The sequence below is a fragment of the Chelmon rostratus genome, chromosome 10 (genome assembly GCF_017976325.1).
Source record: "Chelmon rostratus isolate fCheRos1 chromosome 10, fCheRos1.pri, whole genome shotgun sequence".
Lineage (NCBI taxonomy): Eukaryota > Metazoa > Chordata > Actinopteri > Chaetodontiformes > Chaetodontidae > Chelmon > Chelmon rostratus.
In genome coordinates, this window is record NC_055667.1 from 6475012 (window position 1) to 6501559 (window position 26548).

General features: G+C 42.5%; 1 protein-coding gene across 3 annotated transcripts in view; it reads right to left on the minus strand.

The window, feature by feature from the left end:
• Positions 1-26548, minus strand: part of mib2 (MIB E3 ubiquitin protein ligase 2) — a 47111-nt gene that overhangs the window by 18024 nt on the left and 2539 nt on the right. For 2 of the 3 annotated variants that reach the window (XM_041945928.1, XM_041945927.1), the window contains exons 2-10: positions 16363-16755; positions 15078-15249; positions 5038-5144; positions 3471-3665; positions 3093-3235; positions 2651-2758; positions 2420-2524; positions 1003-1165; positions 214-347 (exon numbers count right to left, since the gene is read on the minus strand). In XM_041945928.1, the coding sequence (XP_041801862.1) occupies positions 214-347; positions 1003-1165; positions 2420-2524; positions 2651-2758; positions 3093-3235; positions 3471-3665; positions 5038-5144; positions 15078-15249; positions 16363-16585 (1350 nt within the window). In that variant the 5' untranslated portion in view covers positions 16586-16755. Of the gene's footprint in view, positions 1-213; positions 348-1002; positions 1166-2419; positions 2525-2650; positions 2759-3092; positions 3236-3470; positions 3666-5037; positions 5145-15077; positions 15250-16362; positions 16756-22828; positions 22940-26548 lie in introns of those variants that run through there. The other variant, XM_041945926.1, reaches the window with a different exon arrangement.

Here is a 26548-nt window from a genome sequence, read left to right on the forward strand (position 1 = left end):
GCAGTGTGTGGTGTGTTGGATAGTGCAGTATCAAAGTGTTCAGCTTCATTGGACAGACTGGCAAATACCAGTGTATAATGTGTCCCTTGCCTTATCTGGCTCAGTAAGTCACTCTGGCCCTTGAATTCCCCACCCCCAGTCTTGGTGTCCTGGTGGAAAGAACTCTTGGAACGGGCAGTGGACTGCAGCAAAGAGAAGGAGTGCTGCACTAACCTTGTCAGGATACTTCTGCACCAACTCCCGCACTTTGTTGGCACTGCCGTGTGCTGCCTCGATGACCAGCCGGCTGGGATTGTCCTGCTCTGTGGACTGAGACAGCAGCTTCTCCAACACTGAGATGACAGTACCTGGAACAGAGACATAGACAGACAGAGAGGGAGGGGAGAGGGAGAGGAAAGGGGGACAGACAAGAGAGACAAAATGATTCATTCAGTCTAATGTGAACAACATGATTAGAAATGATGTTAGAAAGCCTTCCAGAGGGCCAAAAACGCACGCTGGTTAATGGCTGAGCTCAGTACAAAACCACAGGAATGAGTCAAAATGTCCCTCCATGCAGTAAAATCTGACCACACACACACATTCAGGAACACACATATACACACACATCTCTCTGCTGTCCACTTCCCATCTGTTGAGGTGAACACATGCATAGAATAGATTTAATCATGATTATGAGACTGCTGAGAACATCTGACGTGAGGACAAATGTCTGCTGTGCTGCCAGAGCCTCTCGCTGTCAACATGCAGGATCATGACATGCTATAAAGAAGAACATTTCAAGAAACGACACCCGGTACACACACTGCTGAAAAAAGACAGACAGGGAACGGCCACGACTGTGGCCATGAATGGCACAGTTGCAGCCTGTATGTGAAAGCATGCATGGCAGAGACAGAGCTGGAATGAGGGCAGGGGGGGGGCGAATGAATGCATGCAGAAGGTAAAGGCTGTAGCTGGAGCGTTAAAGATGAAGCCCCCTCGTCCCGGCAGAGGCCTTACTTCCAGATTCGTTGGGGTTTTCGACTGTCATAAGGTTGGCATCCACCTCTACGGGCTGGGCCGAGAGGCACGCTGGGTTGAACGTCCACGTCTGGCCTCCGAACGCCACCCGTAGGTCACCGTCCGCATATACTTTCAACACCTTCCCGACCTGGCCAAGAACCTAGGAAGAAACACAGTGAGTAAGGTGGATGCCATGGGTGGGTTAGGAAGGGTCTTTGAGAAGGGTAAAAAACAAGGGAAAGGGTTTACAGAGACACAGAGAAATAAAAAGTGGAAAAACGAATCAACCAGGAACTATTCATGGTATTTACAATTTCCAATTTCTGTGCCTCTTTAATTTTAGGTCTATAACGAGGCCGCATTTGAGGAAAAGGCTCTAAACTTGATAATTTCCTGATGTATACCCAATTTTCAACAAGTAGGTCATTCTCAATTCAGAAGGATGTCTGCCAGATAAAGGCTTAAGTAGGTGACACAGTTAACATCATGCACACAGACAGGAAGGAACCTGAGTATCAGAATGCAAAGGTGAGGCAAAGTCTTTGTTTTGCAAGTCAAGAGTAAGTCTCAAGTCTTAGGTATGAAATCCCAAGACAAGTCGCACATCAAGATAAAGCAAGTCAGGAGTGAAGTCCCAAGTCCACGTGTTTAATGTCCATCCATCCATCATTTTCCGCTTATCCAGAACCGGGTCGCGGGGGCAGCAGTCTAAGCAGGGATGCCCAGACTTCCCTCTCCCCAGACACTTCCTCCAGCTCTTCCAGGGGGACCCCGAGGTGTTCCCAGGCCAGCCAAGCGACAGAGTCCCTCCAGCGTGACCTGGGTCTTCCCCGGGGCCTCTTCCCGGTGGGGCATGCCCGGAACACCCTCCCAGGAAGGCATCCGGGAGGCATCCGATATCGTTGCCCGAGCCACCTCAGCTGGCTCCTCTCGATGTGGAGGAGCTGCAGCTCTACTCTGAGCTCCTCCTGAGTGACAGAGCTCCTCACCCTATCTCTAAGGGAGCGCCCCGCCACCCTGCGGAGGAAGCCCATTTCAGCCGCCTGTATCCGAGGTCTCGTTCTTTCGGTCATGACCCAAAGTTCATGACCATAGGTAAGGGTAGGAACGTAGATTGACTGGTAAATCGAGAGCTTTGCCTTTTGGCTCAGCTCCTTCTTCACCACAACAGACCGGTACAACGACCACATCACTGCAGCCGCCGCAGTGTTTTATGTTTCAAGTCCAAAACAAGCACTTGTTCTCCCTTCACCAAATTTAACGCCATTTAAAATTTTGTTGCTCTCTTCATAAAATTGTCGGTTGGCCATTCCAAGTCAAAGTTAGGTCATGAGTCACTGATGTATTGGTCATTGGTAATAACTAATGCTAATATACAATAAAGAGTTTGAATTATCAGGCTAAATGAGCATACAGGAGTCATGCTGTCTGTCCACTCTCCATGGCCAGCCTGCAGTCTCTTCACACTCTCCATGTCCTCCAATACTCTCACTAGTTCGCCGACTCCGAACGTGTTCACCTAGTGGAAAGAAGGACAGACAAACTGTTAACGGACTAGTTCCGCTCTTAAAATCAGATGAAAACATACCGATAATCCAACTAAAATGGAGTTCTGAACTAAGATCCTCTGGCAGTAACTCTGTACCTTGGTGAGGGCCCCAGGGTGGAAAGTCCAGCGGATGTTGTTGCTGTACTGGACTCTGACATCTCCTCGGTCAGTGATTCTATGAACAGTCCCGATCCGGCAAATGTACTGCAAACACAAATAGGCTGTTTCACCCTGTGTCTCCCTCTGCACGGCTGTGACCTTAACGTTCCCTTTAGCAGCTGTGATTTGAGAGTTGGATGCTCCGTGTCCCTTCACTCTGTTGCACGCCAACGTCCATCTGAGCCACTTATATAAATATTCTCTATGACATATTCAAGAGGCCCACGTGTTCTGACTGTGAGGCCATGTTTGCCCTAAACATACAGAGTACATACTATACACAAAGTACAGCGTTCATGGTAACAAGGGAGGTTCACTTTGTCGCTGTCTATTGTTAAAATGTTTAGAATTGTGTGATTTGTACGCCTGACTCTTATACCTCTGCCATTTTTGGGTTCCACCCTCCGTGGCCCTCCTGCATCTGTCTCAGGATGTCCACCTCCAAGAGACATTTGACCTTGTCACCCTGCTGGAAGGAGTGGCCATCAGCGCTCTCCTGGCGCTGCAGCTCTGCATGCTCTCCTGGATGGACGGGCGTTAACATCAACAGATAGCAGAGACTTAGGAGGGACTTTTAAAGCAAACACGAAGAACAGTTTGGGTTTGAAGTCAGCATGTCTATAATTTCTGCAAACAGTCACATTTTAAAAATGTTAAACACCAAAAATACCACCAAACAAATACATACAAGTAACTGAGAAATAAATGACTTTAAGTTTTAAATTCATTCATAGAAAAAGGAGTCTGTCTGTCTTACCTAATTTTGGTAGGTGGTCTTTGTAATAGAAGCCCCCTTGGCCGTCAGACACGTATTTGAGGTCTACCTTGCCCTTGTGTCCCATTCGGTAGACATTGGTGGTGCCATTAGACCAGGTGACACTGGCCACGCTGCGACCAGACTCTGTGTCCCAGCCACGAATGTCCACTACCTTCCCAACCTTACCCTCCCCGCCTACACACACATCAAAGCACACAAACAAACACAAACAGATATGCAAGAAACAACAATGCCTCAGTGCGTGGGAGGAGGGGAGACAGAGTCAATGAAAGAAAAATCAGCTCACTGGAGAAAGAGACGTCGTTAGATAAAGACGGTGGAGTTTGGCATGTACTGATCAGGAGAACAACATGTCAACAGAGTACACATGTAAACACCTGCAGTCAAATTTGACACATGAGACGAATGAGATTACAGACACAGAGGTGAGTGACGAACATTTTCTCTGCTGGGACACAAGCTGTCAAAGTGTCAAAGTCATTCACTTCCATTTCCAAGAAGCAGCGCAGTCCTTAATGGTTATTCAATGAATCAAACACCCGACTAACAATCACCATGAAAACAATACAACATTTCCAAGCCGCAATATTTGTGCGCATCCTGTATCATACGTTTTATGATGTAAGGAAGCCCTTGTTAAGCCATTAAAGTCATCAAGCTGCCTCACTGTCTAACCACACCAACTAAACCAGTGACCCGTAAGACTACATGGAGGGCTGGGGGTTTCTGAGCATGCTCAGAGCATCCTGTATGCACTTACACCATTTAAGCCTGACGAGTGACTTAACCAAACCCCAGGGCATTGATTTCAAAGACACCAAAAGGACATTTTGACTCATTCGCTCTAGCCCAGAAAAGGGAGCGTTGCTATTCTCAGAGACAACGATGACCCCAGACCACGAAACACAGAGACATATTAGCATTCCCTCTTTCCCTGAAGGGAACAGTCAAGGGCTTTAATTTAGCCACTGATGTGAAAGATTGCTTTCAATTACTATTTCAACTATTTCAACCATCAACCAGTGCGGGCTGCTAGTGTGTGAAAGAACACATTTTTTAAAACAGCAACAGTGCAGACTTGTTGTGTGTGACACTGCAGACATTCATGGAAGTCACAAAAACACAATTCATACCACAATCACATACTTTCTCTCCTTTCTCAACACCGGCAACATACACTGTGTTTTAAGTGAAGGGGTTTCTCAGTTTATGCCACTACACGGCTGGAAAAAGAAAAACAAAGAACACAAATGTTACTGAACCAGGACTCTGCAGACACACACAGACAGGCACATCTGTGGAACAGACTCAGATGAGTCACCGGCAATATAAGTACAAGCACACACATACTAACACGACATTTCACGGGTTAATGAGACGTGAGGTTAGAATGTTATTATGGGTTCTGGATGGTGAAACACTTTGAAGAGGTACAGCTTCATGGCTCAAGAAGGTAGGGGGCCTGCTGAGTTGGCAGCGCCAAGTTAGTGGTTGGGAACAGTCTTCCCCTCCCACACACATACACACAGACACACACATCACTCACCGTCTTGGTTGCCCCAGTCCCAGTCAGGTCCACGAACCACTTTAACCCCCTGGAAGATTCCTTTGAGGATGATCCTCGGGAGGTTCTGCCTCGGTGCCAAGCTCACTCTGTGATAAGAGCATGAAGACACAGCTGAACAAACTGCTCTGCAGACCATCTGAGACAACGCTGCAATGAAGTCATTAATGCAAAACATTGTCCAAGTATGAAGGAAGAACATCCTTAATGGCTGATGGACAATAGGCTATATGTTCTTCACAACCCATATAAATTTTGTATAGGAATCATAAATCAAATCAACTAAATTCTGTTGTCACAAAAAATCCTGTAACAGATGCACAAAAAGTCCATGAATAGATGGACAGAACCAAGTTCAACAGACTAATCTTGTACAACTTTTTCTTGTGTAAGCTTTACCTTATGAACATACACGTAAGATTGAACATGCAGGACTTGGATAAAGTTGAGTGCCGAAAGAAACAGGCTGCTGGGATCTCTGACGTAAACATACCTTGTGGAGCTTTCATTTTAAAAAGCATGTGTATCACAACATGCTGAAAGCGCTTCCTCCCTTATAAAACCTTTATAAAAACCTTTTCTAGAATATTTTGAAATCTGAACTGTTTCTATTAGTCTTGCTCTTTTCCTCTTGTATTCGTGTCACCCGGAGATACAGTAGTGCATCTTGCTGCGTATGCAGGTAGAACGTGACAGCCTCTAAACACCACACACACATTTTAAATGATAACCATTCTTCATGACTAATACTCTCACACTGAGAGGCAACTCCAGTTCCAAAAAAGTTGGGACACTGTGTAAAATAGAAATAAAAACTGAACGCAATCATTTAGTAGGAGTAATGTCCTTTTTACAATCATGTGTTCACAAAGTGTTGAACCTCGCTCCATCCTCACTTGTGAATGACTGAGCCTTTCCAGGATGCTCCTTTCATACCCAATCATAAAATTATCACCTGTTACCAATCAACCTGTTTACCTGTGGAATGTTCCAAACAGGTGTTTTTGGAGCGTTCCACAACTTTCCCAGTCTGTTGTTGCTCCTGTCCCAACTTGTTTGAAACGTGTTGCTGCATCAAATTCAGAATAAGCAGATATTTACAAAAATCAATGCAGCTGATGAGGTAGAACATTAAATACATACTCTTCATATTGTTTTCAGTTGATTATATTTCAACTATGATACTTGTTAGCAAGTTATCAAATTTTGTTCCATTTATGCTTTACACAGCGTCCCAGCATTTCTGGAACTGGGGTCATCAGTTTGCTGTCTCTTCTGTCATAATTCTTACACAAGTAGTGATGAGATTTTAGGATTGTGATCATTAAAACACAAAGAAGACACACAGGTTATCTTTACATAGCCACCAACAACAGTGTTAACACTCTACTATCTAACACAGTGACCAGCAACTCAACTGCAGTTAGATTCAGACACTCAGGTGAGAAGTCATATCCTCACAATCCTTACCTTATAGTAAAGATTTGATCAGATCTTGGTGCAAAGGAGCTGCCTATTCCCATACTTTCTTGCCGAGATCAAACCCCAGCTTCCATTTAAAGCCAACAACTTTTTGGACAGACTCAAAGTCATATAAAATCCAGTGTGATCAAAAGGAAAAGAGCCTTGCGAGAGCTGTTGTCCTCAGGGAGCGTTGTAGAGGCTTTGCGGCTCCCACCGGTCTTTCTAGCGCAGGGTTTTGCCTAAAGTTAACCTTGGCTAACTTCATCCCCTGTCACGGGCCAGATTTTTTAGGTTCCTGGGTAAACAGCAGCACATTTGGCTCTTTGAGCCAACTAACAGTAAATCTCAGTGTGAGACTGAGCCTGGACAGGTCTGTTCTGAGAATGGTGTGAGTACAGAGCTTTGTGTCTAATCCCTGGGCAGCAGAGCTATCAGAAAGCAGGCCACCTCAGGGCAAAGCATAGAGCGTGTAGGCGTTTGCATGTATAAATGCCTGTTTTCAAATATATAATGGAGATATAAGAAGAAATGTTGTACATAGAGTGCACTTTTTAGTACAATTACATTTTCTGCATTGCTTCAATGCATTCAAGTGCTTGTGTTGCTGTGCTTTTAGAGCTTTTCAAGGAATTCAGGATATAAATGGTACAACTGTGATAAGGCTAACCAACACAATGTTGGTTATAGTCACAGACTTCCTAAACTCATAGTATTAAGTGTCATGGAGAGAATGCAGCAAGCTGTGCCAATTTCCTTTTCCTTTTCAAAGTGGACTTAAGACTTGATGGCCTGCATGAAAAGCTACCAAGAGTGGTACTGCTTATGACGGGAAAGAGAGTCCACCCAGAGGAAAGACTATTCCTGAATCTAAAATAAGTTCAGCGGTAAAGAGGATGTAAACTGACAGACGTCTCTATTCCGTGACAAAGTGTTGACCTCAGTGTTGTTGACCAGTGTTGCTTCTCTGAGAAAGACAACAGCTCTTTCAAGGGATCAAGATCTCTAATCCTGCTCGGCCAAATGTCACGCTGCTCCCAGACAGGATGAGGACAGGAGACCTACACCTACTGACACGACGGCTGGGTCAACAGTCAGACAAGGGTTAGCCCTGCTGTTTGAAATAAAGGCAATGCAATGTGCAGCAGTACCGTTTGTTTGCAGAAATCAAAAGCACCAACAAGCTCACAAGAAGATAAGAATTCACATAAAAAGCAGCGGCTGTCAGAAAAATACACTGAGGCTATAACTCTGTGTAATGACACCAGTTGGCATGATGGCTCGGAGCTTTCACCTCAAAGTGAGATGACTCTGATTTACAATGTCAGCCCTTTTTGCATTTACTGTACTTATTGTAATGTGCCTGTGGTACTTTTACTACTGTGAAAACACAAATACAGGCTAGACCAGACTATGTTTAACTAGACTAGCCTTTCCCAAACGTAGACTATGCAATGATATGTGTATTAATTTTCCTAATTAAAATACAAAACTAGAAATAGAGACACAGAAATAGAAGGAGTAGGCTTCACACATACTCATAGATGTGATGTCATAATTAAAACTTAAAAATGAACAAATCGGACCAACATTATTTTGTTGGTCCGTATTTTCAGCACTGGGTCAAATCAAAATATTTTTTCCTGTGCAAAGAAGAGACTTTTAAGAGACAGTGCTTTGACAGTGGAAAGTCAGTCAGGCATGTGTTTGTGTAACATTTGAATTGTTGGCTTCGTGCGTCTGTTAATTGGTGACTAGTGTGCTGCCAGCTAGCTAACACACACAAGTCGCAGGCTTGTCCTTAATGCAGATTAACGCAGTGCACTTATCCAATATTGTTTTGAAAGTGGAAGAGGTATTAATGCGTGTGTGCTATGTTTGTAGTAGTTATATGTGCATGCGTGTCAGTTTCCATGATACACAAAATGAACTGCTGTGTGTGTGCGAGTCTAATATGGTCATGACAACAAGTAATTAATATTTTAAATTAATGGTGTGTTGAGTTCTTTATCAGTAGTTTCTAAAGTGGATGTTATGGCAATTCATTGTTTATTTTTGTACGTTTGGGTCCTGGAGAGACATCAAATTAGTCTTATAGGTCTTGAGCTGAAAAAGTTTGGAAACCCCTGAATTAGACACATCCTTCAATTCACTTTCTTATCATGTCAAGCAATTTTGCTTTGGTTCACACTTCATCTACCAAAGTACCAAAACCCTGTGGAAAAGAGGAAGACGTGCAAAAATGGACCCATATACAACATTTCAGAGAAGTGAGCAGAGAAATTCCAGGCTATTCTGGCTAGAAGGCAGAGCACTGGAAAAGACTGCAGGCCAGTAGTGGGGCTTGTTTTGCGTGGAGAATTGAGGAGGTCAGGTGGGGCAGTGTAGCTTGATGTGCACAGGATGGATTAGGTATTCAGATGACCCGACAGGTTTCTAGGAACAGCGTGTGTGTTGTTTGTGTGTCGAAGAGCCAATTAACCAGCTGCATACCAACCAACTCCTCGTAAACATATGGTAGGCACATATGCTGCCCTAAGCACTGTCGGCATGCACACACATGTCTCCATGTACCAGTAAACATACGAGTCTCAACCAAATGCAGGACACTGTGAGCCATTCAGAGCACTGACACCCGCCTGTACTTATAGCATTTGGATCAGAAAGTAATCTAATCAAACACAAAGTGACAAAAAATGCCAAAATCAGTGCTGAGGAAATACACAACAGCCAAATAATGCAACACAGGTGCACACAGCTTAATGAGTTGTGAGCTGCACAAATCATCGGACCCTTATTTACTCCACATCCAGCACCTGTTGCCTGACACCTGAGAGGAAGTTGAAAATGTTAATATGCTAATCCGCATAGCTAAGATTGTTACGATGCTAATCCAGTTAAAGATGTCGTAATTACAATGGAACACTCGTGTACAGTACATCCGGCTCAGGTCTCACACCATGTTTGTGATTGTGCAGCTCCAGCGTCAGCACACACGACAGTTTATAGTGTTGACACCTTCCCATTGTCCCCTCAGGACACTGCCTACAGTATGTCTATAGACTACAAAAAGATCTACCCATCTTAAGTTATCTTTAAACCCTAACACATGTTTGGTCCACATGAAAGGAGTCCCTCTTAACTATGCTGAGCCTTAATCCAAGTCCCCTCACATAAATCACTGCCGGCACAACAAGAAGTCCCACTCATAATGAAACCAAGCTAAATTTGCCTTTCCAGAAAAATATCAACTGTGTCCCATGACTGCCAGATAATAAATTAGTCTTCTGAAATGCTGTCAGCAAAATATGGGTCTGGAAATAAAGAAGTACTGTGTGTTTGGCAGCACACACTGTAGAGTGCTCCTCTATTTCATTCATCTGACGAGAAAGAAATGACTTTCATGTGATTCTCTCCCAGATGTACACTCTGTCCCACTGCTGAGAGACAATGTGAACTGTGAGATTATGCAAAGACGTCTTTGATAAAAGGATGAAGAGAGAAGGCACAGACTCAATTTTGTGAACGGATAATTTCAAGTTGATGTGATGAGCAGCTAATTGTGAATTATATTGATCAAAATCTCTCTTTTGATTTGTTTATATGTAATCAGCAGACGTTGACTTGTTTCGTCTTCACTACCAGGCAAGCTCAACACTCACAATGTGGTGACAGCCAACGCAAATGCAAGAGTAGATTAACCATGAAATTCCTATGTAAAAACTAGTATCCTAATAAAAGCCTTTGTGTAGAGAGCTAAAAAAGACATAAAGAATAATCGCAAACAAATTCTTTAATATTTGCAGTTAGGACAGTTTCAAGACGGCTTGACCTTGTTGGTTAAATTTCAATCCAATTTAACATCAGTGTAAGAGTCAATTTGTTCACTAATGTCTAATACTCGAGCAAAATATGTTTTCTCAAAGCTGAAATTTTATTGGAATTTCACCTCGAGGGGGTGTAGAATTGCAAATAGGACATGGACTGGACAAATTAAAGCACTGACTGGAATACTGAGTGGGGAAAAACATGTAAGGCTTGATGAAATATCACAAATCATAACGAAATCTGCCTCAATGGTTTCACAACACTACTGTCATTAACCAAGTACAGAACTTGTTCACTTGGTCAATGATGGACACCAAACCAACATCCCAAACACTGTCTAAAAAGTCATAAATACTCAATATAGAAGTCGGACCGTGATTAAGATTTCATTCACAGCATGGCTGGCTGACTTGAGCTGAGTCTCAGTGTTTTATGCCTCCTATGAACATCAATATAGCATTCATGTTTCAGATTGCATTAAAATAATCTCCCTGAGAGGCATTATGGAGACAGGCCCAGTGTGTTATCAGTGACGTTGATTCATTCAAAAGTGCTGCACACAAGCTCCAAGCTCCATTTTCTCAATATCATTCAGATTAGTGAAACTAATTATAGAGGTGGCAGCATTCTGAAAGGCAATATTCATCCCTTTAAATTGTAAATGGACCGCACTTACAACAGGCTTTTCTACCTTAACCGACATATGGCGTTACAATTGACCTCTAATTCACTCGTTCACACTCTCATGCAAGGCATTGGCCTGACCATCCTGGCCACGGACACTTGGACATGTAGAAAGGAGGAGTCGGGGATCGAACTGCCAACCCAAAGATCCGAGAACTCTACCGGCTGAGTCTCAGCCACCCCTTTAAAAAAAATGGAGCAAGTAGTATTTCAAATCTTAATCTGCGATTCTTTCTGTATGAAACATTCACAGTATTTAAACTACTTACAATCGGCATTTTAATTGACTCATTTCAATTTAGCTTGTGCTTACAAAAAAATGTGCAAGTTAATCTACATTTTACTTGTTCATTTCTTGTGACCTCTACCAATGTCAAATGCTTAAACTATAAAAGAAAATTCCTACAGTATAAGAGTACCAAGTAACCGCTAATTCTTACTATAGGATAGAGTCTTTAAAACACCTTTGGCTGTATTACACATTTAAATGGAAGTACTAAAAGAAAAGTGTCTCCACCCAAAAAAGAAAAAAATCTCATTTGACATATTTTTAGTTTTCCAGATTTATCTTTGTCTAACTCAGATGTTACAGACCACAGTTGCAAACAACCTTTAAATAACTCAGATTAAAGATACAGACGCTCATAGCAGCAGTATTTGACAAATCTATCCACAAAGGCAGGCTGCTATATATATATTACACTGTATCTGTTCTCACCAATGTCAATAACAACACACATCTGATCTTCTGAGGAGTTGTCAGTGAGAATGAATGAGTATTTGTTCAGTGTCCACAGATGGAAGGCAGTGGCCTCTTTGGAGGGTCACAAACACCTTAATGAAGGACACGGCTGAGCCAAACAACATTTGGGCCTCAATGACAAATCAGTACCACTAGAGAGAAACTGAGGCGGGAGAGGAAACGAGATTCCTCATGTGAGAATGCTAAATGATTACTGCGCTATTTTGAGGCCAGCTTTCACTTTCGTAACTTATGTATTATTTCTGCATTAAAATGTCTGAAAACGACTTGACCTACATTATATATTTTGTTGAGTTGTGTACTTACGTTATCCCAAATGTTTCCAACAATGTTCAAAAACAGACAAATCTGTACTTTTCCCAGGTAAAGGTGTGTTTCATTTACTGTAGCTGTTTGTAAATGGCATCATATCCCCTTTATTACCTTCTCTAGCAAGAAGGCCCTATCAGGAGTTCCACACAACAGCACAACACATCCACTTTACTACACGACACACCCCCTGAGATCTTTTCCTGAACTTAACCAGGTAGTTCTGGTGCCTAAACCTAACCAAACTGCGAGCCTTTCAAGGGCGTATCATGTAGCAGGCGTATCCTGCAGTACTGTTTGTCCACAGATCGATCTACTTGCCTCTAGTTGCTATAAGTTCAAGGGAAACAAGGGGAAACACCAGATGATACGTCAGAGAATGAGGAAGGAATTCGGCGAACTTGCGTACCATTGTTTGCGCTGCTTACTCATGATGAACCACATTGTTCATTTCCATCAGCAATGGTGGTTGTTTGACAATGAAGAGAAAACAAGTCCCATGATCCCACGCTACTTCACAACGTCATCAAGCTCGGTTTTTGTTGTTGCTTTGAGAGAGACCTCTAGCAGCACAAATTGAAAGAAATTGATGTGCAGCTCCATTTCCACCGAGTCAAAATGGCTCATTATCAAAATGTTTACACAACCTATATCTAAAATGAGACGTAGAAATAAAAACATCTCTCATATCTAGTGAGAACGTGATGAGAGAAAATGATAACAGGAATGGTTCAAGCCATGATCAGGTCAAGTTTTTGAGCTAGGGGTGTAACAATTAGTTTGCTGCCCTGCTGCATAACTTGAAGCATTTCAAAGACATGCAGATAAAGGGGGACTTTGTTGTGCTGTCTTGTCTGTGATGATGCTGTTTTTGATACAGCCACTAGAAGCTTGAACCTTCTTATCTAACCTTAACTTTAAGATGTGACCACATCAAAGATAGAGTGACAAGTCATGATTCTCACCAATGTTTGCACCATTCATTTGGACCGCAGACACAGGATAATAAATGGAGCCGCGTAGGACCTGGACCAGGCTAAACTATAGACAAAATCTGGGTCGTACATATCACCTCGTTAAAACGAGAACAGGCCATCCAGCTGACATTCAGACAGTGCCTGAAGCAGTTTGGAGCTTTACTGTGAACTGATGCAGAAGAGTGGATTCTGAAGGGAGAACTCACTCTGGATACATAGGACGCTTGGAATCAGCTCACTCAACATTTATCCACAGCAAAGCCAAGTGTGGTTCGCCTGAGCTGACTCAACACACACAAACAGCCAACACGGCAAAGATGTGGCAGCAACCTTAAGAGTTGGTTGAGTAATATCAAACATTATTCACAATTTACTTATAAATCAAACAATCCAATCAAACAAACTTAACTTATATCGCACCGTTCAAACAACTCAAATGCAATTCAAAGTGGTTTAAAAGCAAAAAAGTTATTGGATAAGATAAAAATAGAAGATGGGTACTCAAGATAGCTAAAGATCAATAAAAAAGTCAATACAAAGCAATAAAAATACTAAATAAATTCATAAAATACAACAGAAAATAAACTGATTATGGCAAAACAGCAAAGTATTCAAAAAATAGAATAGAAAAAAAATAATACTGATGAACAGTAAGAGCTTAACAAAGTTAAATAGGATAAAGTAAATAATTATAATAAATAAAGTAAGTATAGATAATAAAACCATAAAATTCTGAAACACTATATAAAAGCCACAGGTGGGTTTTTAGATTACGTATAAACATATAATTTTCAGCTCCTCTCTGATCCTTTGGAAGGCTGTTCCTGGAGCGCAATCACTGAAAGCAGCATCACCACATTTTTTGTTCTGCTTTGTAGAACAGCTAAAAGGGAAGAACAAGAGGGTATGAAAGGCATCCCTGGGTCATAAACCAAAAGAGGTCATCTGAGAGATAGCGTGGTGCAAGTCCAGGTAGTGCCTTACAAACTAATAAAAGAATTTTAAAATCAGTACGAAAAATAGTAGGTACCCAGTGTGAAGGCTTTAAAATCTCCTTCTAGTCCTGTGTGCTTTCCTTTGCTCAGAAGTTTTAATTAATTGTAGCTGATTTATCGCATTCTTCAGTCGGCCAGAAAGTAGAGCGTCACAGTAGTCAAAGCAGTTTTCAAATCAGTGAAGAAGACATCAAGCTGTAGGGAGTGATTTACTGTGGCAGGGATGTCTTCAGATTCAGAACTTGTGAAAAATGTAAAAAGGGGGGTAGGAACTGGGTCAAGGGAACATGTGGTAGATAGCTGGTAGAAGAGCCTTACTTTCATTTTTCAATGGCTGTTGTTCGGAAGATGATTTCCAAAAAGAAAATGCAGAATAAAAATCAAGACACTTCCTGCTCTTTTCTTTTAGCTCTCTCCAATCCCTTCAAAATAAAGCAATGACTCAGGCGTGTCTGCGTTTACTGTTGGTGTGATAGGGTCAACACAGGTTACTTGACCTGAGACCACAACCCTGCTCATGAGCAAGGCTTTAGGCTGAGCTGATATTAACATGCTAATACCCCACTCTCAGCAATGTTAGCCTATCCTATGTTTATACTTTAGGCTAACACTAGCATGTAGGTAGCTGCAGGCTAACCATTAACTTGAAAAATACAGTCTTTTGGATATAAACCCTGATGATATCTGACCATGTGGCTGAGAGGAGATCCTCACCACAGCCACGCAACTAGTTTACCAGTAGAAAGCACGCAAACCTGAACGGAAGTGGAAAACCTGACGACACTGCTGTAAAAGCCCTGCCTACACCTGCAGGCCTGTATAGTCAGACACCAGACTAAGGGAAGTTAATCAGCGGAAACAACACTAATAAAAGGTCTTACCTCCTGTGAGAGGAACTGGATTTGAAAAAAGCAAGCTAGCTGAGCAGAGACTTTGTAACAGACGACACCATAATTAGAACTGGAATGAGGATCTCTGCTGAGGAGGTAGCAGTGCAGTACTCACGGCTGGGAGTGCGCTGTCTCGTAGCGCTCAAAAGCGTGGCTCAGGTCGTGCTTGTTGTTCATGTAACACTGGGTGCACAGGTCGTAGTCGAAGCACACCTTGCACTTCCATCTCATTCCCATGATGCCATGTTTCTTGCAGCTGTCACAGATGATGTTGGAGTGGCGCACACCTGGAGGGGAGGGAGAAGCGGTTGAAGGAAAGTGAGCGGGGTCATAAATTCAACATGCCTGAGGTTTTTACTTCTACTGTGTCTTGTTGCAAAGAGTGTCTGAGGAATATGTCATGTCCTGTATAGGAAGATGCTATTCTATTATACATCTCCCACATGCAAGGTCGCAGTCTGACCTGACCTGAAGCATTCAAGGTACATGTCATGTCCTTATCAATGTAATTTATCACAAAGGCTAATATTATGAGATGGGGAAAAACTGAGGCACAAACAGCATGACAAAAATGCCCCCACCCCCTTAGCTCCTCATCTCTTCTCCTCCTCTTCATTCGCTCCATTAATTGAAGGGCAAGCTTTTGAGGCAGAAAAAATGTTGCTTTAAATGGAGCAAAATGCTAATGAGTCCTGCATTAGTGTGTGTGTCATTCAAGTCCAAAAGAGAGCTGGATGTCTGACGATGAGAGATGGTACTGTATAGTGCTGACTCAAAAAGAGCTTTGCGAAAGCTGCGTGAGCCACAACAACGACCGGCAGGCAAAAATATTAAAGATAAACGAGTGGAAATGGCTTTTCAACAAAAGCGTGTGACCATGGCAGCTGAGAGAGGAACGAATGAGAAGACCATTTTATTACACTTCTAAAAAAGCTGGTGTTAAAAGCTGATAATCTGTGCTGAAAATGAACTTCCATATTTGAAGTTCTCAATGTTGACCACATTATACGGTCCATCAAGAGCATGCAGGCAGCTCCAAATTGATTAAACTGAAATGCTGTGGGTAACTGGGAAGTATCAAATACTTGGTCACAGCCCCGGATAAGCGGAAGAAAATGGGTGGCTGAATGGATTTTTAGTCTTGTTTATCTATTGTTAGATTTGACACTTTTTCAACATTTAGCTGGTTTTGGACTTTTATTTTATTTAGAAAAGGTTTGTAAAATATAGTATTTAAGGAATTGAGCTTATTTAGTTAAACTGTAAAAAGGCTTTGCATGAAGACATCGTTCATACTGCAACTAAGGTATTATATTGGCATCAGTATTGAAAACGTTCAATTATAGAAGCAGCTCTAGCTGACCTAATGCTCTAGTCTGACTCTTGTCGTGGGTGCTTACCAATTTGAGCATTATCATAAAGCAGCAGGTCGTAGGAACCCTGGTAGCCAGTGCGGTAGTTGGTTCGTGTGCCGCTGTCCCACTGCACCACCACTGTTTTGTCTGGCGTAGTTGTGCTGCCCTGACGTCCGATCTCCACCACGGTGCCCACATGGCCTTCGCCGTCATCCTGGTTTCCCCATTTCCAGTCCAGGCCACGCACCACGCGCATGCCCACCTCCATGCTGCCTCTGCTGGGGCCTGGCCTGGGGGCTGAGCGCAACGGCCGGGGCCTGGCAGCGCTGTCACTTACACTGCGCCTCCGGGGCTTCTGAGGGTTGGAGCTGGCTCGCGCCGACGATATTGCGGTCAGGGACGGCACCAGGGATGTTTCCGGGAACAGATCTGGGGTGACTGGAGGTGAGAGAAGGTAAAGGTTATGAAACAGGGGGGAAATACAGCAGCAATAGGCTTCTGCAAGTACAAATGACCTTGTCAATACAAAAATACAGCTGATAGTTGCTAACTTGTAGATCCTTTTGCGTTAATTCCCCTGCTTTCAAACAAGGAAATCACACAACTTGCATGTTGTCTGACTACGTGTCTGTCAGTAGCTGTTGAGGGACTAGAAAAGCAACACGCCACATGTCTCACTAATTGTCAGAGCAGCGTCTTCCTCTTTGCTGGTGGATCATTCAGTGGAGACCTTGCTGTGTATCATGGCATGCTTCTGGATAGAGCAGCTGGACACTACTGCTACGCCATGCTGCGCTAATCAGGCCCTGACCTGACACACAAACACGCACACAAGCGCACGCACACACACACACGCGCATCCATTTGTCTACACATGCCTGAATCTCATTATAATTACAATATTAACCTGAAAACCTTGAGCTGAAATCCTCAAGTATTCTCATGAAACAGTCAAAAGATTGTCACAAGAACAGACGCGCAAGAACTCACACATTCACACCCTTGAGTGATGACGCCAGTCTTTTTGAATGAATGCCGCTGGGTGCTAGCAACAAGAACGAACACAGGAAGGAAGCAGCGTTTGTGTGCCAGCTTGAGTCAGCAATAAACAGAGGAACTTTTGCTGAGGAGCATGACATCAGTAGACATCCAATCACATCTAATAGTCACATGCGTATTCTTTATACACTGACATAGGATTTCAAACAAAATGAAAGCAATCCTTGTTGATACTGCAGTGCTATTTCTGTGTCTACAACAAGAGAATCTTTATGAGGTTGCAGAAAAGGAAAGCTGCAGGCTTGTAAAACTGAAGGACAGAGGACAGCATTTGTCCATAAATGCAGTACCAAAAATCTAACTATAGCTTTTTAAATAACAGCCCACAAGCTGCCTGTGTTTCTTTCCTAAATCAGTGTTTGAGAAAAGAAGAAAGTCTACTGAAGAGATCTGACATATGCCACATATGGAAGGCGGACAATGATAAATAATCTGCAAGTAAGTGCTGTTAAACAAGGCTAACACACAGACAGACTCACCCTGACAGGCGCCGCTGTGTATGAACACCCCATACAAGTAGTTAATACCCGGGAGGCCTCACATGATTGTAATGTGATAAACCTTTCACAAACATGCATACATTCATATTAAGAAGCCAAAAACCAGGGACTTACCACTAGTGTTTGCATTCATGACCCTCACTGAAATCATTATTTTATTCTTGCACAGCTATCAACAGAGTAACAGCAGCTGTATTATGTGATTGTAACACATATTGTGAATGCACAGGTAGTCTGAGGTCACAGGACACAGCTTACCCTGAAATCAAGTGCCATGTTTGTCAAAAGAGCCGATACATCTGACTACATTCCCTGGCAGATGGTGGTGTTAATCCATCATTTCCCTGTTTACAACCACCATTAATCTAAAGTGGAAGGGCGATGAAGAGACTTAAGCTTTTTCTGTGGACAGTAAATATTTAGTAAATGATCTGTATATGCTAGTGTAGACACAAAACTTTCAACACGTAAATGCTGTTCTAAAGTCTATCCACATTTGTGTGAATATAGCCTTGAACTCACCAAATGCCCTCCATTTATCTGCTCATTTTCATCCAATGTGTTCTGAGCATGGATCCAGTTCAGTCACAGGGTTACTTAAAAAAATCTTTCAATAATAGGGCGGACAGAGTCGGTAGTGCAGCTGAGATTACACTTGCAGGCTTATCAAGATTACAATGTCGTTTAGGTATTAAAGGCATCTGCTCAAGCACGAAAACATATGCGATGTAGGGGATCAAAGGAGGGAAAGCAGGCTGCTTATACTCCATTTTCTGTCCAAAATGACAGCTTAGCCTCTTTTATGCACTGAAATGATATCCCAGCCAATCATCAACATTTCAGCATGCAAACTTGTGTGTGTATGTATATGATGAATCTCTAACTGACCTAAAACCCCTCACACTGAAACCTTGGGAGGGGAATTCTTTGTTTAATAATTTTACACTGAAGTAAGCCCATAATCTAGTCTCTGGGTTAAGGAACTGTTTTGCAGACACAGACAGAAAAAACTACTTTAATACTATTTTAAATAGTTCTACTACCTACACATACCTACTGCCTCCCACTCTGCAGCCCCCACATTGTGTTGCTGAGAATTCAGGCTGATTATCTTATCATTATTAAAGAGACCAGGACTGGTACTGACAAGCAGACGCGACACAGGGGAATTCAGGGGCTGACTCTACCTATACAACAAGCTCCTATCCACCATTGCTTACCGTGAGCCTTCTCTTTTGTCTCTGCAAGAACACCATTTACAAATGCACGGTCCAGTAAAAGGATGACTACACACTTTAAGCCGCACTTCGCAAACATATTTAGTAAAAACACTGATCTTCTTAAGTCCAAATGCACGATTTTTTTTGGTGCTGACAGATGGCCACTGCCAGAAAAGAAGAGTGAATCCCAAAATTGCTTCCTAAAGAGCAGTGAGGGATTACTACATACTGTACCAACAACATTATTACCTCTTGTTGACATTTGGAGCCGCCAATGCATAAAGCAAGGCAGCCTCACCAGCTCTGAAAATCAGTTCAGCAGATGTCACGGAAAGACATGCTAAATATACCTGACAAAAACTTTCAAAGCATTCAAAGTGACTGTTGATAAAGTTTAGAAGCGTAGCTGTAAGAACAAAAAACTAATAAAAGTCTAAACTAAGAAAACCCAAACACGCTTCTGGTCTGAACTTTATGTACTCCAATTTCAGTTTTTGTATTTACACTTCTGTTTACTTATGCATTTCCATATCTTGTGTTCCTGTGTGAAATGTTATCTGCAGCAAACAGCAGGCCACATTCCAGGACCGTGCCAACGGAGTCATGACGAAGTTTATTTGGATTGTTTACAAGTTCACAAACTGGAACGCATAAAATGCTAAACTAAGATGACAACAACAACTATTACTAATAATATGAGAAACAGGGTCCTCCACGCATCTTTCCGCAAAATGTTTCAACACCACTGAGTCTTCAGGGTCAAAGTGGACAAAGGCTTAAGACAAACAAAATATACAGTCAACCAAGACCAGGGGTACAGTTATCATTACATAATTGGTTGAAGAGGAATTTAAATGTGAATCCAAAGGTGGCAGTAGTTATAGTCAGTGTCCAGGTGCCACACCCCTAACACTAAACTAGTGCTGTAACGGATCATAATTCTTCCTTGATGATTGCAAAGATAGACGAGATAGATGTGTGCTGTGTTTTACTCCGTAACACAGTGATTGGGTTAGGGAAAAATGACTGATTTCACAGCCATTCCTTTTGCCTCTGTCACTACCAAATCAATATATCCTGCCCCACTCAGTACTGTGCGTGGGCATAGGTCAGGTCCTAATAGCTGACCTATGGGTTATTCTAACCCTAACCATTGTCCAACCAATGACGTTCTAGGGCCACATTTTTTGCACATGCTTAGAACAAATAGGGTTTCAGGTATGGACCAGGTAGTGACAGCCTCCACTGAGTGAAATCCCGCAGGCAACAACTTTTCACTGGTGTAACTGGGAAACTAGACATGCTTGTCATGATAGAACTGCGTCATAAGATTGCAATTTTATTGCAACTTAGGCAACATGCTGCAGTCCAGAGTCAAATTAGCGCATTTTTTAATTATCTCAATTCATGACTCCAAAACGTGATACAAACCAAACCATGAGTCTGGTGATCCATTGCACCCCTATGAGAAGTACAGACCTCTCTAAAAGTTACAGAGATAAACGTATGGGTACAAACATCCGTCAAATTTGATAAACTAGAGGAAACATGACAAATTGAGGAAACATGACAAATTCAGGAATTCATCTACGCCAAAGGGCTGACACCATGTCAGAAACAAAAGAACAAAAGAGCACAGACCTCTCTTCAAGTCACAAAGATAAAAGCACAAAACGCACAAGTACAAACATCCGTCAAATGGGACAAATGAGAGTTCTTCATTTATGCCATACGGCTCCACTGTGTTAGGAGTATGAATCCAAAATGCCTCTCTGCAGAGCAGTGAATTGATGATGTCACCACCTCTAGGAGAGGGTGAAATTTTTTTTGCATTCCCAAGAACTTTAATGATGGGAACAAAAGTACAAAAAATGAATTATCCAACTCATAAGTAGCGTGAGCTGGAGATGGTCAGCTGGTTTAAATAGTTTACCAGGAAGTTGAAATCGCAATGATTTGACAAATCATAGTTTATAGATAGGCTTAGGGCTAAAAGAGGCAGGATTACAGCTCTGTGCCTGCAATAACAGATGGGCTGGCTTCCGTCATACAACACTGCTGAGGGCCAATCTGGGAGGGCAACGTCAACCTCCTTCACACAAACAACCAGACAGGCGTTTGGCCACAACACGAATAAACACACCACCATAAGCAAATGCACACACTCAAAAAATGATCTGGAATATTATTTAATGTCCAAAAAGTAAGTGTATTATGATACTGAAGGTTCAACTTGAAAGCTTTTTTTTACTGCCACACATGGCGTTTTAAACAGCAATATACAATTGGCAACATAACAGCAAAATCATTTCACATTTTTGAAAAAAAAAATCATTTAAAACCAACGTACTTCAAAATAAAATTATCTGTAAAGACGAGGAAAATGTCTTAGTATTCAAAAATGTAATGAGTTTTACAAGTTTGTAATAACTGGATGGAAATGATGACGGCCAATCAAATTGCAAACTTAAAAATAAAAATTAAGCAAAAAAAGTAACTGTATAATGCACAATCAGGATTAAGTGTAAGAGCTTATAGTCCATTTGCAACTGTGAAATTGTACCACCTACCTATTTATCTATGATCTGTCTTTGTGATGTAATGCTCATCAGCATAATTGCTCCAGCCTAGGGCCACACAATATAACATGCAGCATAGCGCTGGTAAACTGTCAAATGAAGTTAAAACAGGACCGGGATCCGCCCTGATCAGAATCTCCACAGAGGCAAGAGGAAGTGTGACAGTGGACCTGTGGGAGCAGGACTGAAAAACAGTCCATCACAGAACTCTGCCATTAGTCGACTCTGTGACTGGCTGGTTGACTTGACGTAATTAAGCAAAATGTTTTAGAATCATCTACAAAACTATCTGCAGACACAGATGTTTCACTAAACAGATATTGTGCTGTGACAATCTCATAACAATGCAAACCTACCCAGCACACAACAATATACAGTACAGGAAGAACTAGATCTACACACAGACTATAATCACAGAGCAGCTTCAGAGTATTATTACAGGCGAACCCAGTGCCATCAGATATGTGCTACTGTGCGAAGCAGCAAAGGCCTACTTGGGCTGTATGTCCTGTGGCACGTGTCCTGACCGGCTTATATCCTCGCTCTAATGTCTAATAAGAAGAGGCTGTTTGCTTGTGCTGTCTTTTTTTTTTTTCTTCCCCATACCACTGCCACTGGACCTAAATGCTTTGCAAAGTGCAATCTACAAACAAAGCCCTATAACTTTAGCCTCATCAGCCCTAATTTCACAAATGAGTAGAAGCCTGCTGGAACTGGTTCATGTCAGAAACATCTGGTGGCCAGAGGACTGACGGGAAAATCAATAGGGACCCTGAGCAAATAACACCATTAAGAAAAAATCTTCTGAGTGGGCAACAGGTCTAAAATAAGACTCTAATAATGATGACAGATAATTTAATAATCATACATCTATTCAAACAAATCCAATTATGTGCTACTTTGACATCTTCAAATATTTCTTGTCAGCTGTGTCCAAAAGCATCCGCACAAAGCTTAATGTTAGCAACAACAGGCTTAAAAACCAACTTGATACCAGCAGAATTGTCCCTTCAGCTACCTTTATCCCTGGAGCCTTTTATAAAAACTCTACAACAGCAAACAATGTTCCCCAAGAACACTTACTGTACATCTGTACTGCACATACACTGTGCTGAGATTATCATATCAAATTAGAGTGGATTATCATACTCACTCCCCATGATCTTCAGCCCACTTTTGAACATGCTGGCAGCTGTGTGATTCCAGTGTGCCGTGACACCAGGAGCTTTGCACTGCTATTATCCCAGGTCAACCAGTAGGACCATCTGAAATCCTGAGCGCTATGAGGCAGTCATCCTACTAACGGGGGAGTGAACCCTTTCTGGCACTTTCTTAGTATTTGGTTTGCTGTGAACTTTGCTCTTTGTTTTGGAACATGTGGTTCTTTTCTCCTCTGCTTGCTTGATTTTGTTTTTTTGTCTGATAGATGTTGCTCAAGGACTGGAAAAGCCTGATGGCTTATCTGGAAAAAAAACACATACTAGCTGAATAGGGTAAAGAAATAACTTACAAAAGAGCAGCGCTAATGCTACAAGAGGACCGTGTTTCAGGTAAATACATTAGTTTGAGCAACAATGAGGCTTTGTAAAGTCACATGAGCAGTGGAGTGGGGAAGCTTTCATCATTACTTGTGTTTGCTAAGGCTAGTGTCTTGTAAAACAGGTTAGATCTACTCAAGTGTAAATCCAAACTGATGGGCTGTATCAGCCCAGGCTTACACCTCAAGTCAAATGTCATTTCAAAAGTCAATATTGAGTCACATGTTGCTACATGCGCATTAAGCGCTCAACCCCAATTTGTACCAAATTCACTCAAAACCAATAAATCAATCTTATCTGAGCGCGTGCCTGGATATGGTTATTTCATTCAGTGCTTGAGAGATGAAAATCAATACCATATTCTCAGCAGCAACACAATAATCCACCTTAAAGGAGTCCTACACCAACACTATGATTAAAATCCTTTTGATAGCCATCGTTGCAGCACTACAGCCACTGTCTGTAGGATATGATATGATAACTACTGTTGTAATAGCTACTTCTAATTAACTCAGACACATCTAAACTGGGCACTAAATATGCTGTGATTACCTGCTACCTGCAATCAAGAATCTACAAACTAAAGCCAAAAACTACTTGCACAACTTTGACATCACCTAATTTGTAAGATTATTACGATACAGTGTCTGCAGTGAACATTTTTTTTGTCTGTCTGATCGTCACCAGTAATGGCAGCAGCCAAGCCAGCCAGATGTCTGCCTGCCTGTTTAGCATGTCTACTAGCTCTGCTACAGAATGCAAAGACATGTGGCACAATTGTAGGAGCATGGCCATGAATGCATGCTGACTGCATGTGTTGTCTTTGCACATGAGCGTTTAACCTTACTGGGAAGTACACAGTGAAATAAGCACACTTGTCCCCTATGACAGTCTGATGAAAACAAAAGCAGCCATGTTTCATTTAAACAAGAAGGACACTGCATGAATAATCTTGCAGAAGACTCAAACTGACAAGAATATACACTGCTCTACCTTAAAATATGACGAGCATCATCACATGGATTGCACTGTTTTAAGACGTGCGAGCATTACCCAAACAGCCGAGACTGAAACTGCATCACTTGATAAATAAATAAAGCATGTCCTGTTTAGCTGGTTTACCTGTTGGTAAAGTGATGTGCAGAAGGGTGAACAGAGAGACCGACAAAAATAGAGAAGGAGAGGAAGCAGCTCCTACCTCCTGCTACATAAACGCATCAGATGGTGAAAAAAAAAAAAAAAAAAAAGCTACCAGTGGCCCTACCAGCTTCCAGCGAGATTATAAAAACGCCTCCTCAGGGCTGAAGCCCTGTGCTGATGCGCTCCCTGAATGAACCAGCCGAGGAGGAGGAGGATATAAGGGGGCGGAGGAGGAGGGCAGCCAGGCTGGTATTCCAGAGATGTGATATACAGTTGCGAGCAGTCTCACAGAAACAGCGTCCCGCTGTCCAGGGGAGCAGCCTGGCTGTAGAGGATCAGAGCTGGAGGAGGCAGAAGAGAGAGCCCTGCTGCTGGAGGATGCAGCCAACATTTAGTCCTTTGTGCGTTGTGTCAGCAAGGATTACCACCGTGGAGGAGGCGAGGAGAAGAGAGGAGAGGGAGGAGGATGGCCGGGGAGAGCGAGTGTGCGACGAGCGCTGCATTCAGGTTGACGGTCCCTTGCTCTCACATAAAAACAGGCCAATGAGCTTTGTTCCGCATAGGACTCCTCTGATGCTATATTCCATTACCGGGAACACGAGCGTCAGTAAGACGCGTGTGAAGCTGACACACTGTGTTTACTGATCAATATGTACGAACACATGCGCACCAAGCTCTACATAAGGATGTACGGCCCTCTCTTTCACAGCCTGCAGGGACACTATTCGCTCTACTGCCAATGAGACACAAGAACGGGACAGAGGGGAGGGGGAGGGGCAATACGTTTCAGGGGGAGGGTCTGGGTGTTGATATTTTTTTTTTTCGGTGTGTTGGGGGGATCAAAAAAAAAGAGGGGTGGGGTTGGAGGAGATTTTGATGAATGGGCATCTGCCATGATCCTCATTTTCAGTCGGTTTGTGCAACCGCTGCTGGTGAGCTGGCAATACCAGCCCAGAGTCTCCTCCAAGCTCACACAGAAAAGAGGGAAGAGGGAGGTGTGTGTGTGTGTGTGTGTGTGTGTGTGTGTGTGTGTGTGTGTGTGTGTGTGTGTGTGTGTGTGTGTGTGTGGGTGTGTGTGTTCCCCAACGCTTTCATAGCCATGGACAATACTCTTCAATGTGAACACAGCTGCGGGAGACATCAACAGTATGGTCCCAAAAACCAGCCAAACGGCATTCTGTTAATGCTGGAACACACATGAATGTACAGCTGGTATTGCCATGACATGAATAACCAATGAATTAATGGGAGCTTAGGAAGTGGTTGAGACACAGGATTATTATGTAGTTCATTACAGCACTCTACCATCTTGTAAACAAAGCTGCTGCTGTTCATGTATTAGACTTGTTGGTCTTGATAATATCAAAGGACGCATTCATTCACACTGTTCCTCTTCCAGTAGAAAGTGACACAAACACCCTCACACACATGAACATGGCAGTCATCAGACTAGGAGGACTGCTGAAATACGGGCTTGTTGCAGCCCAGGAAAAACCCAGATTAAACACTGGGATATAACTGTGTGTCTCATCAACCAATCATTCTGGCAGATATTTTAGAACTGCTAGTATATTAAAAAGATAAGAGGGAACAGGAAACACAAGTCCTCTGTACTACCTGAGCTAGACATCCTTAGTGCTCAGGCTAAAGCCTGTATCATCTATTCCTTGTGAATTCACACCTGACTATCACCATTATGGCATGCCAACCTTTACCTCATTTACTGTATATACACGCTACTCTGTCCAACAGAGAACCTAATTTAAAGAAACAAATCCAGACCTGCTGCTTCAACTGCAGGTATGCTTAATGGATCCTATCCTCTTACAAACTGCTGCCATGAGCACCAAATATTCTCACAGAGATCAATGACGCCTATTCAGTCTATATCAAACTGAATGACTCAGAGGTGCTGACTCTCTCAGGACAGCATGATACATTTGCAACTCAAACTGTCATTTTTGTAACTATTACAGGACTGGCTTTTGGCCAGAGGGCTGTTAGTCTGAATCCTCTGTCCAGCTGGGAAGATCCTGGTAGGTAAACAGTAAACAAATTACAGTCTCCGTTCTTCAACTTGTGTCAGCTGGCAAGTAGGCAAAGCTTGGGGCAGGTGATACAGATAACAGCATAAATTTTATTCTATATTGTGATATTGATATATACCGTGATATGGTGTGTTTACTGGAAATTCA